Source organism: Giraffa tippelskirchi, chromosome 3, assembly GCF_054371585.1.
Source record: "Giraffa tippelskirchi isolate mGirTip1 chromosome 3, T2T-mGirTip1v1.2.pri, whole genome shotgun sequence".
Classification (NCBI taxonomy): domain Eukaryota; kingdom Metazoa; phylum Chordata; class Mammalia; order Artiodactyla; family Giraffidae; genus Giraffa; species Giraffa tippelskirchi.
Window position 1 is genome coordinate 70232107 of NC_137277.1, and position 26794 is coordinate 70258900.

General features: G+C 35.3%; 1 protein-coding gene across 4 annotated transcripts in view; it reads left to right on the forward strand.

Annotated features, from left to right (window-relative positions):
• The window catches only part of COL5A2 (collagen type V alpha 2 chain), a 153828-nt gene extending 128292 nt beyond the window's left edge, over window positions 1-25536 (forward strand). For all 4 annotated transcript variants that reach the window (XM_081581417.1, XM_081581416.1, XM_081581414.1 and 1 more), the window contains 21 exons: window positions 868-975; window positions 1251-1304; window positions 3448-3501; window positions 3718-3771; window positions 4199-4252; window positions 4662-4769; window positions 4884-4937; window positions 5472-5525; window positions 6265-6426; window positions 7144-7251; window positions 8349-8456; window positions 9862-9915; window positions 11805-11912; window positions 12413-12466; window positions 13236-13343; window positions 13729-13782; window positions 15303-15410; window positions 17288-17579; window positions 20502-20689; window positions 22924-23163; window positions 23840-25536. In XM_081581417.1, coding sequence (XP_081437543.1) covers window positions 868-975; window positions 1251-1304; window positions 3448-3501; window positions 3718-3771; window positions 4199-4252; window positions 4662-4769; window positions 4884-4937; window positions 5472-5525; window positions 6265-6426; window positions 7144-7251; window positions 8349-8456; window positions 9862-9915; window positions 11805-11912; window positions 12413-12466; window positions 13236-13343; window positions 13729-13782; window positions 15303-15410; window positions 17288-17579; window positions 20502-20689; window positions 22924-23163; window positions 23840-23986 — 2271 coding nt within the window. In that variant the 3' untranslated portion in view covers window positions 23987-25536. The remainder of the gene's footprint in view (window positions 1-867; window positions 976-1250; window positions 1305-3447; window positions 3502-3717; window positions 3772-4198; window positions 4253-4661; window positions 4770-4883; window positions 4938-5471; window positions 5526-6264; window positions 6427-7143; window positions 7252-8348; window positions 8457-9861; window positions 9916-11804; window positions 11913-12412; window positions 12467-13235; window positions 13344-13728; window positions 13783-15302; window positions 15411-17287; window positions 17580-20501; window positions 20690-22923; window positions 23164-23839) is intronic.
• Window positions 25537-26794: the final 1258 nt, after the last annotated feature.

A 26794-nucleotide genomic window follows, 5' to 3' on the forward strand; every position in this document is an offset into this window, starting at 1 on the left:
CATACTTGACTTTTTTTTGACGTTAAAGAGTCAGGTATAAAGGAGTCTCTTCCTTGATGGGATTTATGATCTAGTACACAAGGTAGTGATATTTCCTCATATACAAAACCATTTCTAAAATTTATTTATATATTTTCCTAAGGACTTTTATTTATAAGCAAAGGCAAAAATGGAAAATTGCATAATTTATTAGGAGATATTTCTAATCATATGCTCCACTTCCCTCGTCTCAGTTTCTGTAGTTGTGCTCACTAAATATATAAAAGTGTGTCATTTTTGAAATCTGAAAGGACAATGCATTATAAGGCAAAAATCATCACCATTTCCTTTTGGGTGCCATTCTAAAGTTGATAGAAGACGATGTGGCCATTTTCAGTTCAAACTACTAGAGCAGAAATTTTTGTGATCAGACGTTAGATACCTTATCACCTTCAAGGGCCAGAGATTGTGTAAGATCTGCTTCAATTTCATTAGTGAATAAACCTGAAAACCAGCTTCATTTCATGGGTTCTTTAGAGAGAGAATGAATGTACTCTCTAAATGTAATGTCTTCTTTTTCTTAGTAGAATCCTTATGATGTTGCCAATAAAAGAAAATAAAAAGGCAACTCTATCATTTTTGTTTGAATCAATACCCAATTTTCCCAAAGAGAAAATATGAAAACAAAGCAACAATCAAAACAGAACAGTATTATTTAAAGAAAAAATAATGACCTCAGAGACAGTTTTCCCAAATGAAAAATATAAGCATTAGGTTGAACCATATGTAATTGCCAAGATTCTACTATTTTTGGTCTACCAAAACAGGGAATCCATGTGGCTAAACTGTAATATATAGATGAGCTTACTTATTGTTGGTTCATTTTAGGGCAGTCCAGGACCACCTGGAACCCCTGGAGATACAGGCCCACCAGGTCTTCAAGGTATGCCAGGAGAAAGAGGAATTGCAGGAACTTCCGGCCCCAAGGGTGACAGAGTAAGTTTATTTATTTATTTATTTTATTCATCCATTTAGATTTTCTACTGATAATGATTTTCTGGGCAGACTTTTACTTCTGCCATCCTAAGTTGCAAGTCATTCATTCTTTCAATATACGTGTACTTAGAAAATGCACAGTTCCAACATTGTTCCAGGCCCAAGGGGATACAGTTGTGGACATTAGAGATGAGCCCCTGCTCTCAGGAAGCTTCCATGCCAGTGTAGGAAAAAGACAATTAAGTGAATAAATGGTGTTTTGTGTGTTTTCGCAGGGTGGCATAGGAGAAAAAGGTGCTGAGGGTACAGCTGGAAATGATGGAGCAAGAGTAAGTGAAATCATTCCTTTCAGTGGCAGGGCTAAGAATCAACATCATCATTACTGTATGAGTTTGCCTGAACTTTTCTAGAGTAAGCCTCATGTTTCCATGGTGGTCAGGATTTGGGAGAATGATGAAATCTGAGATTTGACATTGATTGCCTGTGGATATTCATTTGCTTACCTTGAATTAGAACAAGCCAAAAAAATAAAGTCATTATTGAGAGAATGAAATAAGATACATTTTTACTGGGCATATAAAATTGATGCTTTAAGCAGTAGGGCCCTCTTTTTCCTTCTCTATCATATTTATTCCATATGCAATGTTTCTGTTTATTAAAATGCTAATCTAATGAGTCATCTTTTAGACTTCCTTCCAGTGTAGGCAAGTAGAGTTTCACAGAGTAACCAAAAGTGTAGTAAATGTTTTATGCTAGATGTCAGGGGTGAGAAAATTGCTGCATGATAAATCATCATTAATGAAACTGAACAAGTAAAATGTAAAGAAGGATTGTTTAATGCCCTTCCAGAAACTGATGTTTAATAAGCTTTATGTCCTCAAAACTAGAATGTGTTTGCAATTCTAAGGATAATCAAACAATCAGAATGAAAATATATTTTCAGATATGAATAATTCTCTCAGGTAAGAGCAGATAGTTAGTCACTCAGACAGTCAACATTTTCTGGAAATAGTTCCTGACGTTTGCTAAATAGTTTCTGATTCAGTATGACTTAGTTTGCTGTTAGTTGTCATGCTGTACCCTGACAAAAGCAGTTGTGTTATTAAAAAAAGAGATGACACTGAGCCGCTGTTAATATTTTGATTCTGCCCATTGACTCACTATTAATACACTGATTATATTATAGGAAAGTTTTAGCCTTATTAGAATGATTCCTTTTTTCTTTTTCTGGAAAGCTAGTTAAAGGTGAAACAATTTAGCCAACTATGAAATCAAAGTTTCTTTGCCTTTTAATTAAATCTAATATTCAATTCAATATTGCAAAAGTGGTCTAAGTGAATCTGGTTTATTGTTTGTGCTTCATATCACAGTTGGTTTGGAGTGCACAGTAAATAATGAAGAGCTGTTTGAAGGAATGATGTGCTGTCAGTTTATTTTAGGGAGAAATATCCATCTATTGCTCCTTTGAACTATTGACTACTTTGAAACTGCAGTGCAATAGGATCAAGACTTGAGCAATGGCTGCTTAATTTTTAGTGAGGGAAATATGTTGTTATAGGCAAGAAGCAGAGAACTTATCTCATATAAAGGGGAAAAAATTTTAGTGTAGTCACCTTTATATTCATTCAAATCTTTTAAGGAAGTGTATTAGGTGAATGGCAGAATATTGTTTCATTATAGATGTAGAGAATTTAAGATCACAGTTTTCTCATATTCTTGTCTTAAAATACAATATAAAATTAAAAAGTCATTTTATTCCCTAAGTTTCTTCTGTAATGCATATGTAAATTAAATGGCAAAGAAATATCTGAGTTTCTTGTGAAAAAACAATACACAAATATCAGAGAGAAAACCTGTTTTAGGAAGGGCTCCAATGCAGTGCAGCAGTTTAAAAACCGTGCTTGTGTGTCAAGAAATCCCCATGTGTCGCTTTGCTATACTCTGAGCCAAAGAACACCATCACCTTCAGTGGGGTGGTTCCATTCATTTTCATCACAGAGGAGTGTGGAAAACTGAGGGCTTTAGCACAATTTCACTTTTCTAAAAAATAAAGGACTGATATTTCACTTGTATAGTTTAAGAATAAAGTATTCTATACAAAATTAGAAAAGCTTCTTCAATCTATTGTCAAATTTCAAATAGATATTAGTAAAATTAAACAAGCTAAGAAACACAGAAACATTGTTGAAGGATAGCACTGATTTCATACTAATGTTTGAAGACAGTGTTATGTATATAGATGCGTGGAGTTGGATGAAACAGATTGAAACATTTTGTGGAGAAAATCCACTGAGAATTGTTTTAGACTAGATGGAAAAATATTGAGAATATACAAACTGTATCATTTATTACAGGTAATATTTTACAAAAGCAGTCATCTGTAACAAAATAGTGCCTTCTTTTTGTTTGTTTAAAGGTGGAGATTTCTGTGCATTGTTTTCCTCAATAAGCCTCTGTTATGTTCATTGACAGGGTCTTCCGGGTCCCTTGGGCCCTCCAGGTCCTTCAGGCCCTACTGGAGAAAAGGTAATGTCAAAAGTTGTTATCTTGTGGACTCAAAATTCTGAGATCTGAATGCTGGCTCTTTTTCATAATGTTTTCTCTTTCATAAAATATGATAGCTGGGCTAGATCATCTCCAAGTTCTCCTTCCATCCACCCAACACATAGGGCCCCATGTCCTACAGTTGTGCTGTGTTTTGCTGTTGCTTTGGACAATAACCATCTACAATCTGCTTTTCAGGGAGAACCTGGCCCTCGAGGTTTAGTTGGCCCGCCTGGCTCCCGTGGCAATCCCGTAAGTGGCAGTATTTTGATGTTCTTTAGTATGAGATTGAGCAGTAAAACAAGCCATCATTTTGTCTTGATATTTATATGAAACCATGCCTGTTGGGTTAGGTTACTTTTAACTTCTTGGTTTTCACCTTTTACTTTTCTTATTACACTTAAAAAAAAAAATCAGTGTATTATTTCTATACAGTCTATTAAGTCTATGTAAGCAGCTCATTTACTAAATAATCAGAAGCTTCTTTGAGACTTTGGGCCTTGGAAATTTTTTTCTATGACCCTCGTCTCTATATCACCCTTAGGAGTCTTCCTCAAACAACATGTCTGATTTCTCTATATGTACATTTCAAGACACTACAGATTTATAAAATTGTGTTTTAAAATACTGTTCCTGTTTAGAATAATGTGTGAAAGCTACAGTAATGTTTGTCTTCTAGGGTTCACGTGGTGAAAATGGCCCGACTGGAGCTGTTGGTTTTGCTGGACCCCAGGTATGATTTTTAAATGTCCTGAATTTACAAGTGATCGTTCTTCTTGCTACAGCAATGAATTTAATTAATTATCACTGTCATTTGTTTTGAAGGTATATTAAAGATTCTGGAAAACATAGTTTTCTAGGCAATAGTCTCATTTTCAACACTTTTTTTTTTCACGGACTGGCACAAAATGGATGCATCTGCATTACTTTGAATTATATATTTACTTTTTATAATAAACAATGTGGTGGCATAACTTACTTTTTCAGACTGTCTTCAAAGATCTCATTGGGGTGTTTTTTTTCTTCTAAGCTTTTATACTGATTACAAATCACCATTTTATAATATATGAATAAATGATAATTATTATGAAAAATTTGTCTTTAAGTGTGGCAACCATTTCCTTACTTATTCTTTGGTGTAGGGTCCTGATGGGCAGCCTGGAGTGAAAGGTGAACCTGGAGAGCCTGGGCAGAAGGGAGATGCTGGCTCTCCTGGACCACAAGGGCTAGCAGGATCCCCAGGGCCTCATGTAAGTTTAAAGTAAAACAAGATACAACTTGAGTCCAGTGCCCACTGTTTAGACCTTGTGTTTAGACCATCTTTCCTTACTGCAGCACCCTTCTGTTTGTTTCTTTTTATTTAGGGTCCTAATGGTGTTCCCGGACTGAAAGGTGGTCGAGGAACTCAGGGTCCACCTGTAAGTTGGTTTGAAGCTCTGGAAATTATGCACAACTAGTTGCAGATATCTAGTACTTTATAGCCATCTTAAAGTTCCTTTGAAGCTGTAACAACCAATTTTTAGTTGTATATATTGCAGCGGAAAAAGTGCTTAACTTGGATGACAATCTGCATTAAAATTAGTTTTATGACTTTGGAGACCCAGTTGCCTCATATATAACCTAAATAATAGATTACTTATGGAAGACAGAATGAATAATGTGAACCCACTTTATGTAATTCTGGTATAAGAAGTTCCAATGTGATCCTAGTGCTCGTCTTCAATATACTTGTGTATGTTCAAGATAAATGGAAAGTGGAAAGAGAAAAATAGCATCCTTCCTACCAATTAATCCAGATCCATTCACAAAAGCAGAATACAAGAAAAAAATTTATTGCTCACAACAGGAAAGGGATTTAAAATCCTAGGTATCCCTGTAAAATAAGTAAGCCCTAGAAAGTATATATAACTAATTTTTATTTTAAAATTGCTTATATGATATTTTATTTCTAGGGTGCTACAGGATTTCCTGGTTCTGCCGGCAGAGTTGGACCTCCAGGTCCTGCTGTAAGTCAGTTCAATAATTGAAATCATTCAAAATGGAATAATTACACAAAACACATAAAAATACACACAAACACACACATGTACATATTATAATGATACACACATATATTTGAGTTATTATTTGCTCTTTTATTTAATCACATTTGTTATCCCATGTTGACAGTTCTTGTCCCAGTAATTCATACTGGTATGTTGTCAAGTGAATCATCTTTAATCATTGACTGTTTCTTGGAGAGCCAATTTGCAAATCCTTTTAAGCTTCAATATTTGACTATTACTTCATTTGGGTACTGAACACTCACAGTATTTTGTGGTAATAATCATTCCTTTCAGTTAGGAAGAATCTCTGAGTTATTTTTTCATTACAAGATCAAGTCAGATAAAAGAAAATACATATTCATTATTGGTGAAGAGCCTTATGGAGTTTGAAAATTCAAGTTAATTTCAAACACTTTTTTTTTTTTTACAGTTTCAAACCACCTTTAGTTTTTAGTTGAAGTTTAATTGATTTATAATATTGTCAGCACACTTTTCATAATGAATCAGAGGTAATTGTCTGCAGATAATGAAATGAACCTACAGCTGTGTATTTTATTTTTTGTTTAAATCCACTGAGTGATTAACAGGAAAAATGGACCTGTGAAGCATGGGGTTCTGCTTCTGAAGCAGAGATCCCTGTATTAGGTATTCTAACATGGCTTCCATTTTGCCCTCTGGGTCTCTTTCCATGTTATACTAGGGAGCTCCAGGACCTGCGGGGCCCTTAGGAGAGCCCGGGAAGGAAGGACCTCCAGGTCTTCGTGGGGACCCCGGGTCTCACGGACGAGTAGGAGATCGAGGACCAGCTGGCCCTCCTGGTGGCCCAGGAGACAAAGGGGACCCAGGAGAAGATGGGCAACCTGTAAGTTGGCATCTTGGTTCTAGACTACCTCTAACTAGCAACTCATAATAACTACTGCCACAAAGAAACTGTTTATACATTATCCTGAGCACTTTTATAATCCTGTGAGTACATTGTGCCCTATAGGTTTTTAATTTACAGTTCTCTACTCTAGGAAAAAGTATATGTACAGGTATAAAAATATAACAGTAACGGATATGGTATTCAAAAACTAAACAAGAAAACAATTGTTTGTTAAATATCTGTACTGAATTAAGAAGAAATTTTAAAGCAATTTACTGAATATATAAATGCTTCAACATTAATATGTTTAGATAGAGCCCAACTTCTTTTCTTTGTTTTAAAATTTTTCTTGTCAGTTTAAAAGGAGGAAAACTGCCTGAATATTTGCCTCTTTTATTTTGTCAATATTCACATTATCTTCAAGTTCTTTTCAACTAATTCTCAGCTTTAATAATGGTTTAATTGGTTTAATTCCAACCAGTTCTCACTTTTAAATAATGTTAGAGGCTCAGTGTGGGTTACTCATTTTGACTACTCATATATAGTATGATTTTGTAGAACAGAATCTTAATACTTAATATTACTTACTTAATATATTACTATGAGTAATAATAATACTCATACTTAATAACCTATAAATCTGTCATCTATTATAAAGTGTTTGCATACAGTTTTCCCTGGAGAATTTCTTAATATGTTTGTATTCAAAATTAGGGTCCAGATGGTCCCCCTGGTCCAGCTGGAACTACTGGGCAAAGAGGAATCGTCGGCATGCCGGGGCAGCGTGGAGAGAGAGGGATGCCTGGCCTTCCAGGCCCAGCAGTAAGTAGCTGCACTGGTCAATACTTCATCTGATTATATGCAACATCATTTGTGAAGGGAGAATTTATCTTTTTTTTTCTTAATAAATTTAAAATCTTTTTAAGGCACAAAGTATCTTAAAAATCTTTTGACTTTAAACGTCAAATTCTTAAGTACCTTTGAAAAATATATATATTTAACCCTGGGACTAGAGACTTAGACAAATAAGGATATGGATTTTTGGTGACTCTAAATCTTTCTTCAAAGATTAAAAATAGCCATGGAGCTAGAGAAGGGGGATAATCTCCTGGTGAGTAGGTAGCCTCTTTTTAAATAAACATGCCTAATGGAAAAATCCATATTTCAAAGTTCAGAGACTAAGTTTTCATAAACCATCAAAGGGAAGAAGTAGTTGAGCTAAAGTAATACTGGAGGTGAAAGTGGGGTGAACTATAAAGGATTCTGAAAGCCATCTCCTATTCCCTGGAGGGTGCTAAGAATTTTATATTCCCTGGGGTATGGATAAAAGTTTAACTCACTGTTAGCTTTGAAGAGATTAAATTTTACTGCTGAAAGTTTACATGCTTGAGGGAAAAAAAATGATGTTTTTATATGGAATGTGGAGATAGATTTACTGCTGGGGTCTTGGAACTGGGGACATGTGGGTGGACATGTGAAACCAACAGATTGGGAGTCTAGAGCAGTCTTATTGTTATCAGGAGTGAGCCAAGGAACCTGGAACATTTGGTCTCCCAGTAGTGAGATCAAACTGTCAGGATACAGAAATAAAATGTGGAAACTAAGTGGAAGAGTAAGGATGAGCATATCTTAGTGACACAGATTCAAGACAGGCATCCAGATCTGAAAATAGTACTTCGGATTAAAACCCAAAATGCACCTGAATTGGTGCAAAGGATAGTCTCATTGATATATCAGGATGGGTGTGATAAGAAGCAGGAATACCTCTGGGAAGGCCCTGCAGTGATATTGGTGTTGTGTGATAACTGACAGTTATTACTCTAGAGGGAGACTCTGGGTGCCATTTAAACATAGCCTTTATGTGAACTGTTCCCTTAAGCTTCTTCAGAAGTGGTTGACATATTTATACTTTATTTCAGGGCACACCAGGAAAAGTAGGACCAACTGGTGCCCCAGGAGATAAAGGTCCACCTGGACCTGTTGGGCCCCCAGGCTCGAATGGCCCTGTGGGGGAACCAGGACCGGAAGTGAGTACTACAGTGAAAATCATCCTCCCCTCCTTATCTGGGTGTTATGGGGACATTTTAGAAATTAATTTAGAAACTAGAAATTGTACATTTGACCTGAAGGAAGTTTTCTAGTGCTGTTTTTTGATGTGTTTTTCTTCCCTAGAGAGTTGACTAAATGATGACATAAGGAAAAGGTAATAAGCTTGGTGTCTCGCACTGGCCTTCATCTTGTCAGGAGCCAAGTATTTTAGTTGGTTTAGGTTGTTGCCAAATTGTTTTGAAGGTGAAAGGTTACAACTGTTTATCTTTTCTCTTGTTATTATTTCATTCTGTAATGGCATATTTGTCAAAATTGCCAAGTTTTATGGTGATAGGATTAATATAATTGTTAAAACTTGTGAAGGGGACCAAGTAAGTAGAGATCATTTTACTTAAATATCCCTATATATAACATTTTGGATATCAAGTTCCCTTAGGCTCTTTTGAGAGGAAATCAGCTTTTGGAAGGTGATTTGAAAAGTTACAGGTTGAAATTTCCTCTGTTCAGTGCTTTAATGAGTAAATTGCCAAACATTTAGTGTCACATTTTCTTGAAAGAAACAATTAATGCCTTTCAGAACAATTTTTGTTCAAATGGTAAAAATATAGTTTTGTAGAAAAAAAATCAAAATAAAATAGGAAAGGAAGACTATATATTTTAAAATGTAATTTAATGTCTAAACACAGATATTTTATTTTAAAACTTTAAGGATATTATTTGGGTAAGTAAAAGTGAGGGAAACCATTCACTGGTAATATAAAGAAAACAAAATACAAGGAATATAATTGTTGTCTATTTATTTTGAATAATTTGATTTTTTAAAATAAAAATAAAAAAGATGAATTTAGACTAAGGAGGCACAGTAAAAGAAATGTCTGGGGGCTTCTCTGGTGATGGAGCTCCTCTGTCTGGTTGCAGCTCCTCTGGGTCCACCATTGAAGAGTTTGATTAAGCCAATGAGTATAGATTTAGTATGTTTCACAACAAACATTGATGAGCCCAAATTTGTAGCAATTCCAGGACAGTTTTAAAGTTGAACTGCTACGGTAAATAACTGGGCATCCTTAATTCTTGACTAAGGAATATGTACACAGGGAAATGAAATAGCATTGCACTTTATAAGCACTGTACTGTAAATGGAAAATAATGTCTTAAATAAAACTATTTAAAATTGGCACCAAAATTGTAAGAATGTGTTAATAATTTTACAAGCAAATCAGAATAATAGAAAGATGGCAGAAACTTTCTTCTACTGAAGTTTCCATAAATGCTAATTTGTAATGTGGAATAGAGATGGAAAATATGCTGTAAATTTTCTGGCATTTGAAATGTGATTTTTTTTATTACTCAGTTAATTCGTTTTTCAAATATGATTCTTTATAGGGTCCAGCTGGTAATGATGGTACTCCAGGACGGGATGGTGCTGTTGGAGAACGTGTAAGGGCAATTTCACTGATCAAAAAATCTGAAATAATGTGCATTTGAAATCTCTGAAATACTAAAGAGTAAAAAAGTATTTTTTCTTCTCATCTTGATTCTTTAAGTAATTAACTATGTAATCTTGAACAAATTTTCTGAACCTCAGTTTTTAAATACTTTAAATGTGATTAATATTTATACCTTTGAGCACTTATGTTTTAAATATCATGTTCAAAGTATCTCATAGGCACTCAAAGAGAGGGAAAGAAAGAGTTTTGAGGAATCCTGGGACAAGGGCCCCCCTCCGTCTTCTGTAAAGCCAAGGAATGCAAATTCTCTTGGGATCTAAGTTTTTCCCAGGGTTGGTATATATTGTCCAGTGTAGTAGTCTTCGGAGGTTTTGCTGATGTACCCCCAATATAATTTTGAAAATCTCTGAACCCCTGTCCATATTTTAAGTTGCCATCACATTTGATTTTAATCATAAGTTTTGATAGTTATGTTGGGTCAGTTCTTTTCCCTCACTTTTTGTCTCCTTTTAGCAAAGAATTGAAACCACAGACCAAGACAACTCAAGCAGGCAAACAGTACACTCTCAGAGCGGATCAATCCTGTAGGAATGGTCCTGCTGCATTTTAGGGTTTCCTTTTTGTGTCCTTTGTTCTTTGCCCTAAGGAGACCCTGGAGCCTGACTGGTTCTGTCCCATGCAAAATAGGGCTTGTACACAAGACCAGTCAGGGAAGGAAATGCAAATATGGTATATATTCAAAGCCAATCAGGGAAGGGGGCATGCTTGAGCATGTTTTCTTGCTGGAGGTCTTCACTCCAGCCTGAAGTGGTTTCCCTTTTTCATGGGCTTTGTCTTTTCTTTGTTTGTCCTCTGGATGGTTTTGCTAGTCGCCACTGTCTCTGATTGCTATCATGGACTCCTTTTTCTTGTTCTAACTGTCTAACAGTTACAAAGGAAGTAGTTCTGGTAAATTCTAAATGTATATGTGCTTTCATCATATATATTTTTTAAAGTCTTGGAGTTGCCAATTCAGCTTATTCAATGTATTTTATTACATGTTCATTCTCTAACCTAATTGCCAAAGTTTATCCTGGTTGCCAAACTAATCAATCAAATAAGAATTAACTTCTGTTAGAAAAAAAGATCTGGCTCTGTTCTTCAAGTCAAATAATTATATTAATACACATTCATGTAACTATAATCTCACCTCTGACTTCTTAAAGAGACAAGTAAGATTTGGAGCCAAGTAAGACTTGGCAAAATAAAGATCAGCTTTTCTTTCCAAATACTTCTTTGTTTTCTTCTCAAGTGAACTGTGCATTCTGGAAAAGTCCCTTAGTTTGATGCCCAGTGGGGTTTATTCCTTGGAGCATTGTGCCATATTAAGGTTGCAGATGGTATGATATATGCTTTTATTTCATAAAATGGGAGAAGGATGATTATTAAAGAGGAAGTAGGAAAAGATGGTTCAAATCAGTTTTCTGAAAGAACTCATATGAAGTTGTAAACCTGGAAAGTGGTTTCCTTAGAATTTCCCCTGTTTTCACACTCCGGAAAATTTTTGTTTACGCTGTACTAAAAGTATAGATACCCCAGTGGGTCTAAGTCCCATGCTGAATTCTGGAGGTGACCACTTCCATATCCAGCAATCTTAACTATGGGAATAATAGGATGAGAGTGAGGGGACAGATGATATTGGGGGAAAATATCTTACCCTTTTCAGTTTGATTTATTAACATGTAAATATAAGTAGAACATTTAAGTAATATATAAATAAATTAATAAATAGAATGTTTTAAAAGGTATGTTTTTTCCTTTCATGAATAACATAAGCATATAGAATTTTGTTGTTTTATAATAAATATTAAAAAGGTAATATCATGGTTTCCTTGTCAGGGTGATCGTGGAGACCCTGGGCCTGCAGGGCTGCCAGGCTCTCAGGGTGCCCCTGGAACTCCTGGTCCTGTTGGTGCTCCGGGAGATGCAGGACAAAGAGGAGATCCGGTAAGGAGAGTCAGTTTCACATTGACAGTTTTAAACATCAACATACGGTATTATGAGTATGCATATATGCATGCATGCAATGACATGTGTGCTTGAAATTATTTTTTCTAGTCTTAAAAATTTGATTTCTAATAGGTCTTCAAAAATCTTGATGCTTTGGCTTTCATTATCTAAAAATGTTGTGATTTATAGGAAATGTAGTAAGTATGGATCATGTTAAACTTAAGCAAGTAATGTCTTATGTAATAAACTAAGGTGATCTTCATTCAGAGAAGTCTATTAATAAAATTGACTATAGAGATGTGGTTGGGGTTATAGTGAGCACATTCTTATACCTAGGGAAATTAGCCTGGTTTTATTTAGTTAGCCATAAGAATATACACTTAGATACACTTACACATATAGAAGTATTCAACTACAGACATATATTCTTGAATCGTAAATCTCTATAATATTTTCATATTTTTTTCTTGTATTAATTTTGTGAAAATCTCTTCTAGGGTTCTCGAGGTCCTATAGGACCACCCGGTCGAGCTGGGAAACGTGGTTTACTTGTAAGTTCTTGGCTTTTTTTTTTTTTTTAATATGACTTCTTACATAAAATATACTCCCAGAGAAAAAGCACAATTTTTAAGATTCATAAATGAAAATTACCAAATTCTTCAAGCCTTAGACAAAATATTAATTTAAAATAGCACCCAGGAGTTTATATTTGTTTTTATAGTGTTAGTATAACTCTTCTGAATTTTACTATGAATTATTTCAATAATCAATTAAAACTTTTAGTCACAATTTTCACCCACAATGGCAAGGGTAACAGTGCCATTCTCTGAGATTTTCCAAAAATTATGTAGGCAAATGGGTTTGAAAGCTCTTTGTAAACTTGAAAAGTACTATTCAAGTATATATTCTTTTTAGCTAGATCGTTACATAATGATATAATCTTAATATGTGAAAGAGAATCCAAACTTTCCAAACTTTGGAAAATACCTCAGGCTAGATCAAACTTAAAATACTTCATTTTAGTCCAAATATAGGTTAAACATTTAAAAAATTGAATCTTTAGGAAACATTATTATATATCTTATGCTTTTAGTGATCACTTTCATTCCTTGAGAAAAATAGATAAAAATGCCTAGATAAAAATAGATTAAAATTCCTAGATAAAAATTGATAAAAATTCCTAGTAATACTATTTAGAGAAGTAAATATATTAGTTCATATAAAATACAATGCTCAGAATTGTAGCAAATACAACTGCACAAAGTAAAATTGTAAATTGTAGTTTCAACAGGCAATGCTCATGCTATACCTTATTTCCAGGGACCCCAAGGACCCCGTGGTGACAAAGGTGATCATGGAGACAGAGGTGATCGAGGTCAGAAGGGTCACAGAGGCTTTACCGGTCTTCAGGGTCTTCCTGGACCTCCTGTAAGTTATTCTTTTAAGTATTATTTGCTCTCTATGTGAAAATGCAAAGGTATCTTGATATGAACATTTATTTGTCTATAAAATGGGTGGACATTTTGCATCTTATTTTCATTTTAAAGAATATCTTGATGAATAAGTCATTACCTAAATACCCAATATAATTGTTCATATGTTTGCTATAATTTTGTAGGAAAGAAATAAACCAAAAGGTTATATGCACTATTACTCCTACAGTTGTCTTTAGTATTGGTTAGCTCATGTAGACGTAGAGATTGATGAATGAAGTATATGCTGCTAAAGTCAATGACAGGACATTTTTAAAAGCTAGAGTGGTTAAATATAGGATATAAATATTTTGGCTTTTTTTTTTTTTTTTCCTACTTAGGGTCCAAATGGTGAACAAGGCAGTGCTGGAATCCCTGGACCATTTGGCCCAAGAGTAAGTAACAAAATTTAACAATAAGTTGCAGGTATAAATATTAATGCACCTGGAGACATTTTGTTAGTGCTTGAGTATCATTTTCATGGTATTGAAGCTGGAGTTGGCTTAGGTTCTCTGAAGCTGGCAGCAACCATAAGAGACAAACTATTCAGCATTTACATTTAAGTAGACATAGCCTGAAATATATTACTTCATGCTGCTGTTGCTGCTGCTGCTGCTAAGTCACTTCAGTCGTGTCCGACTCTGTGCGACCCCATAGATGGCAGCCCACCAGGCTCCACCGTCCCTGGGATTCTCCAGGCAAGAATACTGGAGTGGGTTGCCATTTCCTTCTCCAATGCATGAAAGTGAAGTTGCTCAGTCGTGTCCGACTTTTAGCAACCCCACTGACTGCAGCCTACCAGGCTCCTCCATCCATGGGATTTTCCAGGCAAGAGTACTGGAGTGCGGTGCCATTGCCTTCTCCGATATTACTTCATAGGTCCATTTAAAATCTCTTACCTAGGGTAGATATACTCATCTGTTTGTTGATTTTCTTACTCTGTATTTATTGAAATTTCCATTTAGTTGTACTCTTCGAGATGATATTATAGGATTTACCATGAAGTGGAAACAGATTTTGAAGTTGGATGTACTGTTTTCATTTAAGCAATTGCAATATTTCCTCAGAAGTAGTTGGCATAAGGCTAATTAGGAAGCAAATCATAAAATGAAACAAATATTCGAAGGTTATAGAAATTCTATGTTTAGCATTAATGCTCTCTAATAGGTCATAAATGCCACAAGACAATTATTTAGGAAAATCATTAGAAAGAATTTCTGCTATATCTAAATACAGTATAAACAAGTCACACATAAAATTGAGAACAGTATCAAAATTACTGAGATGTGATAAAATTCTGGAGTACAAGGACACAAATTTAATTTATGTCAAATACTGCAACTTCTGTGATTTTCTTACTCCTACTTAATTGAATTTTTAATTAAGTTTACAATATGTGACTTGTGATGAAACAGCTCCTGCCAATAAAAGTAGATGAAAGAAAATGAAAGGGCAAGTTGCTCAGTGGTGTCCAACTCTTTGTGACCCCATGGACTATACAGTCCATGGAATTCTCCAGGCCAGAATACTGGAGTGGGTCATCTTTCCCTTCTCCAGGGGATCTTCCCAACCCAGGGATTGAACCCAGGTCTCCCACACATTTCATGCGGATTCTTTACCAGCTGAGCCACAAGGCAAGCCCTAAAAAGCAGATGACTAGTCCATTAAAAGTAGATGACTAGCCCATTAATGTTTTAACTGACACTGGTCTTTTCCCATGCATGGATGGTGAAGAATTCATGTGTGATGAAGCAGTAAATATTAGAAAGTGCTAGAGGTCCATTTATTAGTCATTAGGAAAACAAATATGAGAAATCAATGTGACAACTCCAAAAAGAAATAGGTCTTTGATCAGAGAAAGACCTTGTAGATGTTTTCCTCCTAGGATCTAAAATACAGTCTTTGTTTCTTACAGGGCCCCCCAGGTCCAGTTGGTCCTTCAGGCAAAGAAGGAAGCCCCGGGCCACTTGGGCCCATTGGGCCTCCTGGTGTGCGGGGCAGCGTTGGAGAAGCAGGCCCTGAGGTAAAGTCACAGAGATTTGTATGGGAGTGATGCTATGAATTCCCATAGCTTGGATTCTGTCTAAGGAAGATCTGTGCAGCATGAAGGACAAAAGACTTCAGGAACTCTGAAAACAAGCCTGAAAATCACATATAGCTTGTCTGTATAACAACTAATTCAAACATTTTAACACAGATTATTCAGAATACATAAAATTAGAGTCTAAGATACCTAGGCCTTGACTTCAATGAGAGCAATGGAGTGATATCAATGAGAGCAAATAATAAGTTATGATTGAATTATCATTAGAATTATGAAAACTTAGCTTTGCTTTAAGTGGCAATAGACTAAATGGGAGATTTGATGAATGTATTCATTTCATGAAAATGTTGGAAAATGAAGCCTATGAAATTAAAGTGTTATTTACTGAAAATGAAATTCAGAAAGGATTCACATTAAAACTTTCAATAGAATATTTGAGGATTATGTAAAGCTTTAAATTGCTTTAGTTAGACTTTAGTTAGGCTTCTCAGAAACCAAACTTTGGGAAACAGTCTGCTCTATCTGCCATGCATGCATGTGTGTATGCACATGTGTGATGTGAGGTTTCGCATCCCTCCCTGGCGTTTCTTCCTCTTTTATTTTATTTTCCTTTTCTTATACTGTCTCTGTCCTAATGATAATACCATTCAACTAAATATTTATTATTACATAGAAAGAATAGCCTTATATTTCCTACTGTCAAGAGGAATATTTTCTGTTTATTTTTCTAATTTTACATGGAAAACAGCTCCAGAATTGGAATACCTCTTACTTATGTGGCTCTTGATTGACTTTGTTTTGCATTTTAGTGGTCCTTGATAGCAAAAAAAATGATCTGTTTCCCTGAGTTTAGCATAAAGGAATGTATGGAATCATGAGAGGACCTTAAAGAAAAAAAATGGATTTAATGGTTGCTTGATAGTGAGGAAATGTTTGCACTAGAACTTGATACAACTTGTCTAGACCCATTTAATGTGTGGCAGAGCCAGTAACAGAACTCCAGCCTTCTGCCTGTCAGGTCTGTGCTCCCCAAGAGAGATGTGGACCACACATCTTTTCAGGTTGTGGAGAATTCTCTCAAGTTGCTGAGTTCTTCCTTGGGAAAATGCAGAAGGAAATTAATAGAGACGATCTGTTTTTCTAGTCTCTGATATTTTGTGTGCTCATCTCCCTTTTGCTCCAGTAGTTCTTATTTGGCAAAATAATAATAATTATTAAAAGAGCTCTTTAGGCAAGGATAACTTCCTCCAGTTTTGTTTAGCAGAGATAATTTTGATCTCCCCACTAATTAATGCACATAAAAAGATTTCTTGTTGTTTCCCCTTATTTAGATATGGGGGAAATTCTCTTATGGGTGTTTCTTCATGTATTCCCTTGGTGTTGATGGGCACTCTTATGGAAGTAACACCCACAAATGCTTCTGCATCTCCTCGTTCAACCTTTGTTCATACATGCTGTTTAAAACATTTTAGTTGTGCCTTGCCAAAATAGTTTGAAAATGAGTGTACAAATCTATATATACCTAACATAAAATGTATTGCATCTTCATGCGTAAACATCAAAGCAAATATTCTGTGTTTTAATCTTTAAATAAAGATGCCAACCTCAGATGCCAACTTGCAGATATCTTGTCTGAGAAACAGTTATGCATCATTTATGATCCTTGGAATGTTATAAGTTAGCAGACCAGAACCATCTAGTTAAAAAAGGGCTCAAGCCACAGATCTCTCAGAGCCATCAAACTGAGGTTTGGCACTGTAACCCCCTTTGCACCAAGTCCCATGAGTGCCTTTGTGCCCAATGGAAAAGCAAAAACTAAAAACTATTAAATACATTTCTGTTTTTTTAAAAATTAGGGTCCTCCTGGTGAGCCTGGTCCCCCTGGCCCTCCGGGACCCCCTGGCCACCTTACAGCTGCTCTTGGGGATATCATGGGGCACTATGATGAGAGCATGCCAGACCCACTTCCAGAGTTTACCGAAGATCAGGCAGCTCCTGATGACAAAAACAAAACCGACCCAGGGGTACATGCTACCCTGAAGTCACTCAGTAGTCAGATTGAAACCATGCGCAGCCCTGATGGCTCCAGAAAGCACCCTGCCCGGACTTGTGATGACTTAAAGCTTTGCCATTCTGCAAAGCAGAGCGGTGAGTAGACAGTCGGCCATTTGAGCAAAGGTCATTGTTTGTGATGTGTAATTCTCCAGTGCATTCCAAAATATTTTATTTACTCTCTATTTAGTGATAGACACAAGAGATAAAATGGTGGCCAATCACAGAGTTTGAGGTTTGCTGATGGGAACTGTCATTGATATAAAAAAATATGGGGTGAGATAAGTACTATAATAGAGGACATATCCTATTAATGATCCAATGTCATGGTGGTATTTCCATTTCCATCCAGAAGTCTTAAAATATGGATAATTTTGTGGTGCTGTAAATGTCAAAAATACTTGCTTGAGCAAGGTTAAATATATTTAGTTTCCTCAATAATTCTCAGTGATTTAATATGCTAACATATAGTTGGATACTCAAGAGTAGAATAAAGTTCTACTTTTAGTTTTTAAAGAAACCTTCATACTGTGGAATTTAGAGAAATAGTACAGATGAACGTAGTTCCAAGGCAGGAATAGAGATGCAGACATAGAGAATGGATGTGTGGACATAGTTGGGGAAGAGGAGGGTGGGATGAATTGGGAGACTAAATACACTACTGGGCTGCCCTGTTGGCTCAGTGGTAAAGAATTTGTCTGCAATGCAGGAGACACAAGTTCAATCCCTGGGTTGGGGAGATCCCCTGGAAAAGAAAATAGCAACCTACTCCAGTATTCTTGCCTGAGAAATTCTATGGACAGAGGAGCCTGACAGTAAATAGTCCAGTTCAGTTCAGTTCAGTCGCTCAGTTGTGTACAACTTTTTGTGACCCTGTGGACTGCAACACTCCAGGCCTCTCTGTCCATCACCAACTCCTGGAGTTTACCCAAACTCATGTCCATTGAGTTGGTGATGCCATGCAACCATCTCATCCTCTGTCATTCCCTTCTCCTCCTGCCCTCAATCTTTCCCAGCATCAGGGTCTTTTCCAATGAGTCAGTTCTTCTCATCAGGTGGCCAAAGTATTTGAGTTTCAGCTTCAGCATCAGTCCTTGCTATGAATATTCAGGACTGATTTCCTTTAGGATGGACTGGCTGGATCTCCTTGCAGTCCAAGGGACTCTCAAGAGTCTTCTCCAACACCACAGTTTAAAAGCATCAATTCTTTGGTGCTCAGCTACAGTCCATGGTTACGGTCCATGGGGCCACGAAAGAGTTGGACACAATTTAGCGACTAAAAAAAAAGCAACTACACTACTGTGTGTAAAATAGATAGCTCTAGTGGGAACTTACTATAAAGCACAGGGAGCTCAGCTTCGTGCTCTGTGATGACCCAGGTGGGTGGCATGGAGGGGAGGTGGGAATGAGGTCCAAGAAAAAGGGGATTTATTTATGCATATAGCTGATTCACTTTGTTGCACAGCAGAAACTAACACACCATTGTAAAGCACTTATACTCCAACAACAGAGAGAGTAGAATAGAGTGTGCATTACTTCCCAGATTTATTTGAATATGGAATTCTTTTCATGTAGTTTAATGTTCTACAAATTATACTTCAATAATCTCTGCTGCAGAATTGTGTTATGGTTATTTTATAAAATATTTTAAAATTAAACAGCCTTTTCCCCTAGTTGCAAACACTATGCCTAAAGTTTGCAAAATTCTATCATTTTGATTAATCTAATAAGACCTGGAAAAGAAAGATCCATAAGAGGGCCATTGGAATGAGTTATGAAATGCTAGTTATGAAATGCTTAAGAGTTTCAAATAACTTTGAAATGATACTGACAGGGATAGCTAAAATTGTTATCTTTGCAGAACAGGCCATTTGATTACCAAGTTTATACTTTACATCCCACCACCAATGCCCCTTCATTCATTTAAAATGCAGTTTTTAATACATATTTTATATATACATACAAACATGTATTTTATACATATATACATATATTTCTATTTACTAACATATATTACATATGCTATTATATAAATTATATATATATTTACATATGCTTATATAACTATACATGTAATATAATCTATATACATATATTTTACATATATACAGAATATACATATACACACAGATATGTACATAAAGATATATGCACAAAAATGTACTTGTCTGCATATTTATTAAACTATATCTTTAGCACCAAGCACTAACTTGGTGTAGCCTACTTCAAGGATCTCTTCTACATGATAAGATCAGTTTTTTGAACTATTTTCTATTGGAGCATAGATGATTAAGAGTGTTGGGTTAGTTCCTGGTGACAACAAAGTGATTCAGTTATACATATACATGCGTCTATTATTTTTCAAATTATTTTCCCATTTAGGATAGGATGCTACATAATATTGAACAGAGATCAATATTAGGGCCATTGAGGGACTTCCCTGGCAGTCCAATGGTTAAGACTCCATGCTACTGTTGCAGGGTACATGTATTCAATTCCTGGTGGGGGAACTTAAAGATTCCACATGCCACATGATGTGGCCTAAATAAATAAATAGAGCCAGTGAGATTATTCATAGCATTCTGATTGCAGTTTGACTCACTTAATAGTTTTGAGAATACATTATTTTTTTAATAGTCAATTATTATTTGTTTTAAAATATTGACTTTGTAAATTTAGTGAGAACCCATCCATTTTGGCAAAGCCACTTACTCACTGTGGATTATCTTTTTGGTATAATTTCTAATCTACAAAATGGGTGTGATGATATTTCCTTCACATTTGTGTTTTGAGCCTTAGGTACATTTGGCCAGGCACCTTAGAATAGAAAGGAGAAAGGACCTGAACTCATAACAGTTACTTTTTTCTTAGCTGAAGGTATTTCCTTAACTGGGATTCTTTTTAAAAGAGTGAGTTAGTCCTTAATCAGTGAGTTAGTCCTTTGTTAATTGTTTTAGAGACTCATAATCATGTTTGAGATTCTTTTTATTTAGCAAACATTTTTATTTTGGAAAACAGGTGAGTACTGGATTGACCCTAACCAGGGATCTGCTGAAGATGCAATCAAAGTTTACTGCAACATGGAAACAGGAGAAACATGCATTTCAGCAAATCCATCCAGTGTACCACGTAAAACCTGGTGGGCCAGCAAATCTCCTGATAATAAGCCTGTTTGGTATGGTCTTGATATGAATCGAGGATCTCAGGTAATTTAATATGCTTACTTAAAGTTGTATTCATTGCTTGTCTTTATTTATTGTATTTTAGCATTTATTTAGGACTTCTGTAATTATTTTTTTGACCATGTTTATTTTACTATGTTTATTAATAATTGGAAGTGATAGATTCTCATTAGTTACATTTGCAATATCATTGCATAAACATTGCTATGAATTAAATTAATATAGTTTTGAATGATAATTTTTCAATTGATGGAATGTAAAAAAGTAATTATTTTTCATATTAGCTCCTTTAATGCCTGTGACACTGCTTGTGGAGTAGAGTTGAAGGGATTTTGCCATAGCTGGAAGACAGGGATTATATTTAGCAACAGGAAACCTAGATGACTCATACGTGGATCTGTTACTACCTCTGGGACCTTAGAAAGTCACTTAACCATTTTTTGTTTTCAGTTCTGCCACTTTAAAGTGAGAGTGATAATATTTATCTCATAGCTTCTGTGTGTATATAAAGCATGTGTATATAAAGTATATAGTATCTAGTATTTGGTAAGTTATGGATAAATATTAGATACATATTATGATAGTTTTGATAATTGAATCCCTTTGTAAACTTCGTAGTTGTTTAAACTTAAGGCACTTTTATAATTATAATATTACCTAATATTTTTTCTTGAGTCTAATCCCCTCTGTTTCTTTCATGGTCCAGTATTTAGATTCTTAGCTAGCCTTGCCACTTCCTATTGCAATATGAGTATTCTATTCCACATCTCTTTGTGGCAGCTTAACTTTGCATTTTTCTTCTCAACTTTGCTCTGGACCTTTCCTCAGAACTCATGTTCATAATAAACATGGTATGATGACATTATGGGTATATGCAGGATCTACCATTATTTAAAGAACAGGAAAAAATTTTTAATTTACCTACTTAATTGGAATATAATTTAGTTTAACATATTATGTAAAAAGTTCAAATAGAAGCTTTGAAAATAGAGCTCAAAGTAGAAGATAAGTAGGAAATATCCTATAGCAAATTATTTTTGATTATTCGTTTTTTGTTAGCTAATGGAAAACTTGTAATTCATATTTCCTACAATTATGTAACAGTTGGGTTAAAAAAGATTTTATACCAATGAAAGTGAAAGTGAAAGTGAAGTCGCTCAGTCATGTCCAACTCTTTGCGACCCCATGGACACCAGGCTCCTCCATCCATGGGATTTTCTAGGCAAGAGTACTGGAGTAGATTGCCATTTCCTTCTCCAGGGAATCTTCCCGCCCCAGACATCGAACCCAGGTCTCCCACATTGTAGACAGTTGCTTTATCATCTGAGCCACCAGGGAAGTCCTTTATACCAATAGTTAAGTTCAAATTTTTATCACAATTGACAATAAAAGCAGTCAGCTATTTTTGATACATGATTGAATATCCAAACCTATGCTTAAGTATATAACTTCTAAAAAGTAATAGTCAATATTTTTCTAAAGAAATAGAGAAGCAAATTTTAAAATACTTAAACTTTCTCTTGTGAGTTATAATTATGTTTGGTTTCACTACCATTTGTTTGGGATATTAAGGATGAAGTTTCTTACTTGTGAATATTCATAGAAATTTTAAGGTATTTTTACATGTATATGTAGAATATCTTGTTATGTGAAACAATAGAAGCAATACCCTTCAAAATTAATTTGTCTGAAATCAACATACATACACACACAGCACTATAAAACCCATCAGTATTACATATATTGGGGCTCAGGGCAGGCTGCTCTAAAATTTGCTTCAGTAACACATTGATCATTTTCAGTTAAAGTCATTTAAGTAATGGTTGCTGCAAGAGGAATGCTTTGATCCTGCTCTCTGTCTCCCTGAAAGTAGGAAATAAATCTCCCATGTGAAATCTTCCTGTGTTGAGGGTAGAAAGACAACCTTATCTCCACAGATAGGGAATTTAGAACCAAGAAGCCTGTATAAACAAACATCCTTACTTCCTTATTAATTTACTACCCAAGCCCAAACTTTAAATTCCTTACCAATTACGAACCCAAATCTACGCTTCTTTGTTCTGTCAATTCCTCTTAAATTTATTGTTTCTTTGGCCCCTACTTAGGTCCCATTTCTGTGAGACCTCTGACCTCTGTGTCCCAAATTAAAGTTGTTTCTTTTTCTGCAGCTAATCTGTCTTGTGTCAATTTTATTAGTCCAATCACAAGAACTCAGGAGGGGTAGACATGTATAACAAAGATTCTTTTTGTTTTTCTAGTTTGTTTATGGAGACCACCAGTCACCTAATGCAGCCATTACTCAGATGACCTTCTTGCGCCTTTTATCGAAAGAAGCCTCCCAGAACATCACTTACATCTGTAAAAACAGTGTAGGATACATGGATGATCAAGCTAAGAACTTGAAGAAAGCTGTGGTTCTCAAAGGGTCAAATGACTTAGAAATCAAAGCAGAGGGAAACGTTAGATTCAGATACATAGTTCTTCATGATTCTTGCTCTGTAAGTACTTTTACTCCATATTGATCTGGTTGAAGAAAAAAAAAATTACTTTGTTAAAAATACTGTCATGGCACTAGAGGTGGGGGCAAATTTACCCTGTGTATAAACATGACAGTAATTAGTTGTTCCTTGGGATAAACCTGAATGTGTGTTGGTATGTGAAACACACTAGAAGCTTTAAGAAAAAACATAAAGGACTGGATCCTTGCAGCTCTTTTGCAAACTCACTTTAGCTCTCTTGCAAATTACTTAGTTTACTTAATCTCAATTCTATGCTTAAAATTCCTGGATTCTAAAATATATAATCCATCTGAGATACCTTAGGTTTTTCACTGATTGGTATGCCTTTCCTCTTGCATATCTATATATAAAAAAAGAAAATATTTAATGAATTTTGGTTTCAATCATGAAAACCAAAAACGCTTTCATAATTTATATTGTTAGTGACCATTTGGGAAGCTTCAAAAGAATAAAGGGCTTTTTCCCAATTTAAAGAATGAGAGAAATGCCTGCCAGCTGTGACAGTATCTCATTTTATGTTGGCAGTGCTCTTACTTTTAAGTAGTGCTGTAAAAATCGTTGCTTTTACATTATAAAAATTAGTTTGGAAGTTGCTGTCTAACATTTTTGTACTAATTTGGGTATGCTATTAACCCACTGCACCATTTAATTCCAGAAACGAAATGGAAACGTGGGCAAGACCATCTTTGAATATAGAACACAGAATGTGGCACGCTTGCCCATCATAGATCTTGCCCCTGTGGATGTTGGCAGTACAGACCAAGAATTTGGCATTGAAATTGGGCCAGTTTGTTTTGTGTAAAGCAAGCCGAGATACATCGACAATGAGCACCACCCCTACCATCAGTGACCACCACCATTCACAAGACTTTGACTGTTTGAAGCTGATCCTGAGACTCTTGAAGTAATGGCTGATTCTGCATCAGCATTGTATATATGGTCTTAAGTGCCTGGCCTCCTTATCCTTCAGAATATTTATTTTACTTACAATCCTCAAGTTTTAATTGATTTAAAATATTTTTCAATACAACAGTTTAGGTTTAAGATGACCAATGACAATGACCACCTTTAAAAAAAAAGTAAACTGATTGAATAAATAAATCTCCGTTTTCTTTCATTTCAATGTAATGACAAAGTTGTTTAGTATTTATGAGAAAACCTTTCTTCCTGGCAGATAGCTTAAAGAGTGGGGTATATAAAATCACAACACGTTTATTTCACGTGGCTGCAATTGGAAAAATACAAAGTAAGGCCCTTTTGTGACCTCTCATTTACAGATAATCAATTAAAAATGAAATCAAAATGTTTATCCTTGTGATTGAAACTGAATGCTTGTCTTGATATTGTGTAACTAACATACAGACTTTTTAAAAGAGAACCATGAAAAAAATAGCAGTTTCTCATTGTCTTAAATGGAATGTTAAAGTAGTATATATTCAATGGGATTTCTGACCAAAAAAAAAAATGATCTTAAATTTTTGTAAAATGTGGTAAATCTAGACTTCGTTCACATTCAAATTTAAAGCTACCTTTCCCTATATTGACTCAATCTATCAATATAGATAGAAATTAAATGAGTATACCATTGAATATATTTGCGCTTTCTTGTTTAAGAAGACATAGAATACAAAATAATTCCCATAAAACTTTAGAAACAAATATTCAGGACCCTTAGTTGAGAGTCTTCCACATATATATATAATCTCATCTTGCTAAAGCCTATAATGAAGAAAAAGATTTAGAAACTCAGAGTTGTGGAGCTGACTCTAATCAAACGTGACGGTTGGAATTAGAACATTTGGTTTTTGAACTCTCTTAGGAAAAATGACCCAACAATTTTTTAGCATGAGCTACCTCATCTCTAGAAGCTGGGATGGACTTACACTTTTGTTTATATTTTAGGTACTAAAAGGTGCTATGCTTCTGTGATTATTCCAAGACTGGAGATAGGCAGGGCTAAAATGTACTATTATTATCCTTTAATGATGGTGCTAAAATTCCTTCTATAAATTTCTTTAAAAATAAAGATGGTTTCATCAATACCATTTGTGAAAACATAACTGTTAGATTTCCTGTTTCTGAAAGAAGGAGCATTGTTCCAGTGCCTGCTCACTGTTCATCTGTCATACTGTATCATACTGTTCTGTAATACTTGCATGGTTCTTAGACTAGAACATGTAGGTCCTCTTATGTCTCAAGGATTTTTTTCCTTTAATTCTCTGTCGACTCCATTTTTTATTTTTTCTTTAAAAATAAACAACTGGGACCATCCCAAAGGACAAGCCATGCACACAACTTTAGTCATGTATCTCTGCAAAGCATTGAATTAAATGCACGCTTTTGTCATGTCAATGGTTTTTGTTTTGTGGAATTCCTTTGAACATATTAGATCCATTTCATTTTCAGTAGTGAAAAGTTAGGTGCTGTGGTATTCTTTGTTTGCTGTTTGTTTAAATGATAAAACAACAAATGCCTTTCATCATGTAGATGCTGGCTTATAATGAAAATCAGTTCGCAACATCACTCACAAAGGCGCCATAACACTAATTTCACTATCTATGCCCTTAAAAATCTCAGGGTAGTTACTATTGACAACAAAAGAGCAGTTGACTTTTCATAGTTGAATAAACTGTGATAATATAACATATGTCTCAGTGTGTCACATATGAATTTAGCCTAAATGTTTTCAGAATTTTATCTTCAACATTTATTTCACAGTATTGTTTCTCCCCAACTTGGTTATTATTTGAGCTCCACATCTTGAATATGAATATTTGAATATGTATATACCTAAATATTTGTGAGTTTTGTTTGTATTAAAATTTCCTCCAAGTTCAACCTATTCAAGTTTGTACAAGTTCAGTTAGAAAAGCCAGAAACATGTAATGATTCTCTTAAGTCAAAGTGCTAATAAATAATTGCCAGCTATAGAAATATCACTTATTTGGAGCTCAGGAATGTTATAAATAAAAGCTGTCCCAGACCATTCCAGAAGCCCTCAAATTTCTTGCCTGAGTTCCAGATCTATAGTTTCCATTAGATGAGTGTACTGTTTTCCTTCATGTCCAACTCTACATCACCAAAGTGAAATAACTTGCCTCCGAGGATGTGACATTAATTTATTATTACTTTATTAAAAAATACAAATGAAAATTCTCCAGTTAACTGAAATGAAGAAAAAGGAGAAAAACAGCAAAGAAAATACAAACAAGGCCAAAAAAGTCCCAAAGTCATATAACACAAAATTTGACAAATTATAGTCAGGTTCAATGTAACTTGGGCTTCCCTAGTAGCTCAGTTGGTAAAGAATCCTCCTGCAATGCAGGAGATTCCAGCTCAATTCCTGGTTCAGGAAGATCCACTGAAGAAGGGATACACTACCCACTCCAGTATTCTTGGGCTTCCCTGTGGCTCAGCTGGTAAAGAATCTGCCTGCAATGCTGGAGACCTGGGTATGATCCCTGGGTTGGAAAGATCCCCTGGAGAGGGGAAAGACTATCCACTCTAATATTTGGGCCTGGAGAATTCCATGGACAGTCCATGGGGTCGCAAAGAGACACAACTGAGTGACTTTCACTCACTCACTCAATGTAACTTATTCTAAATTTAA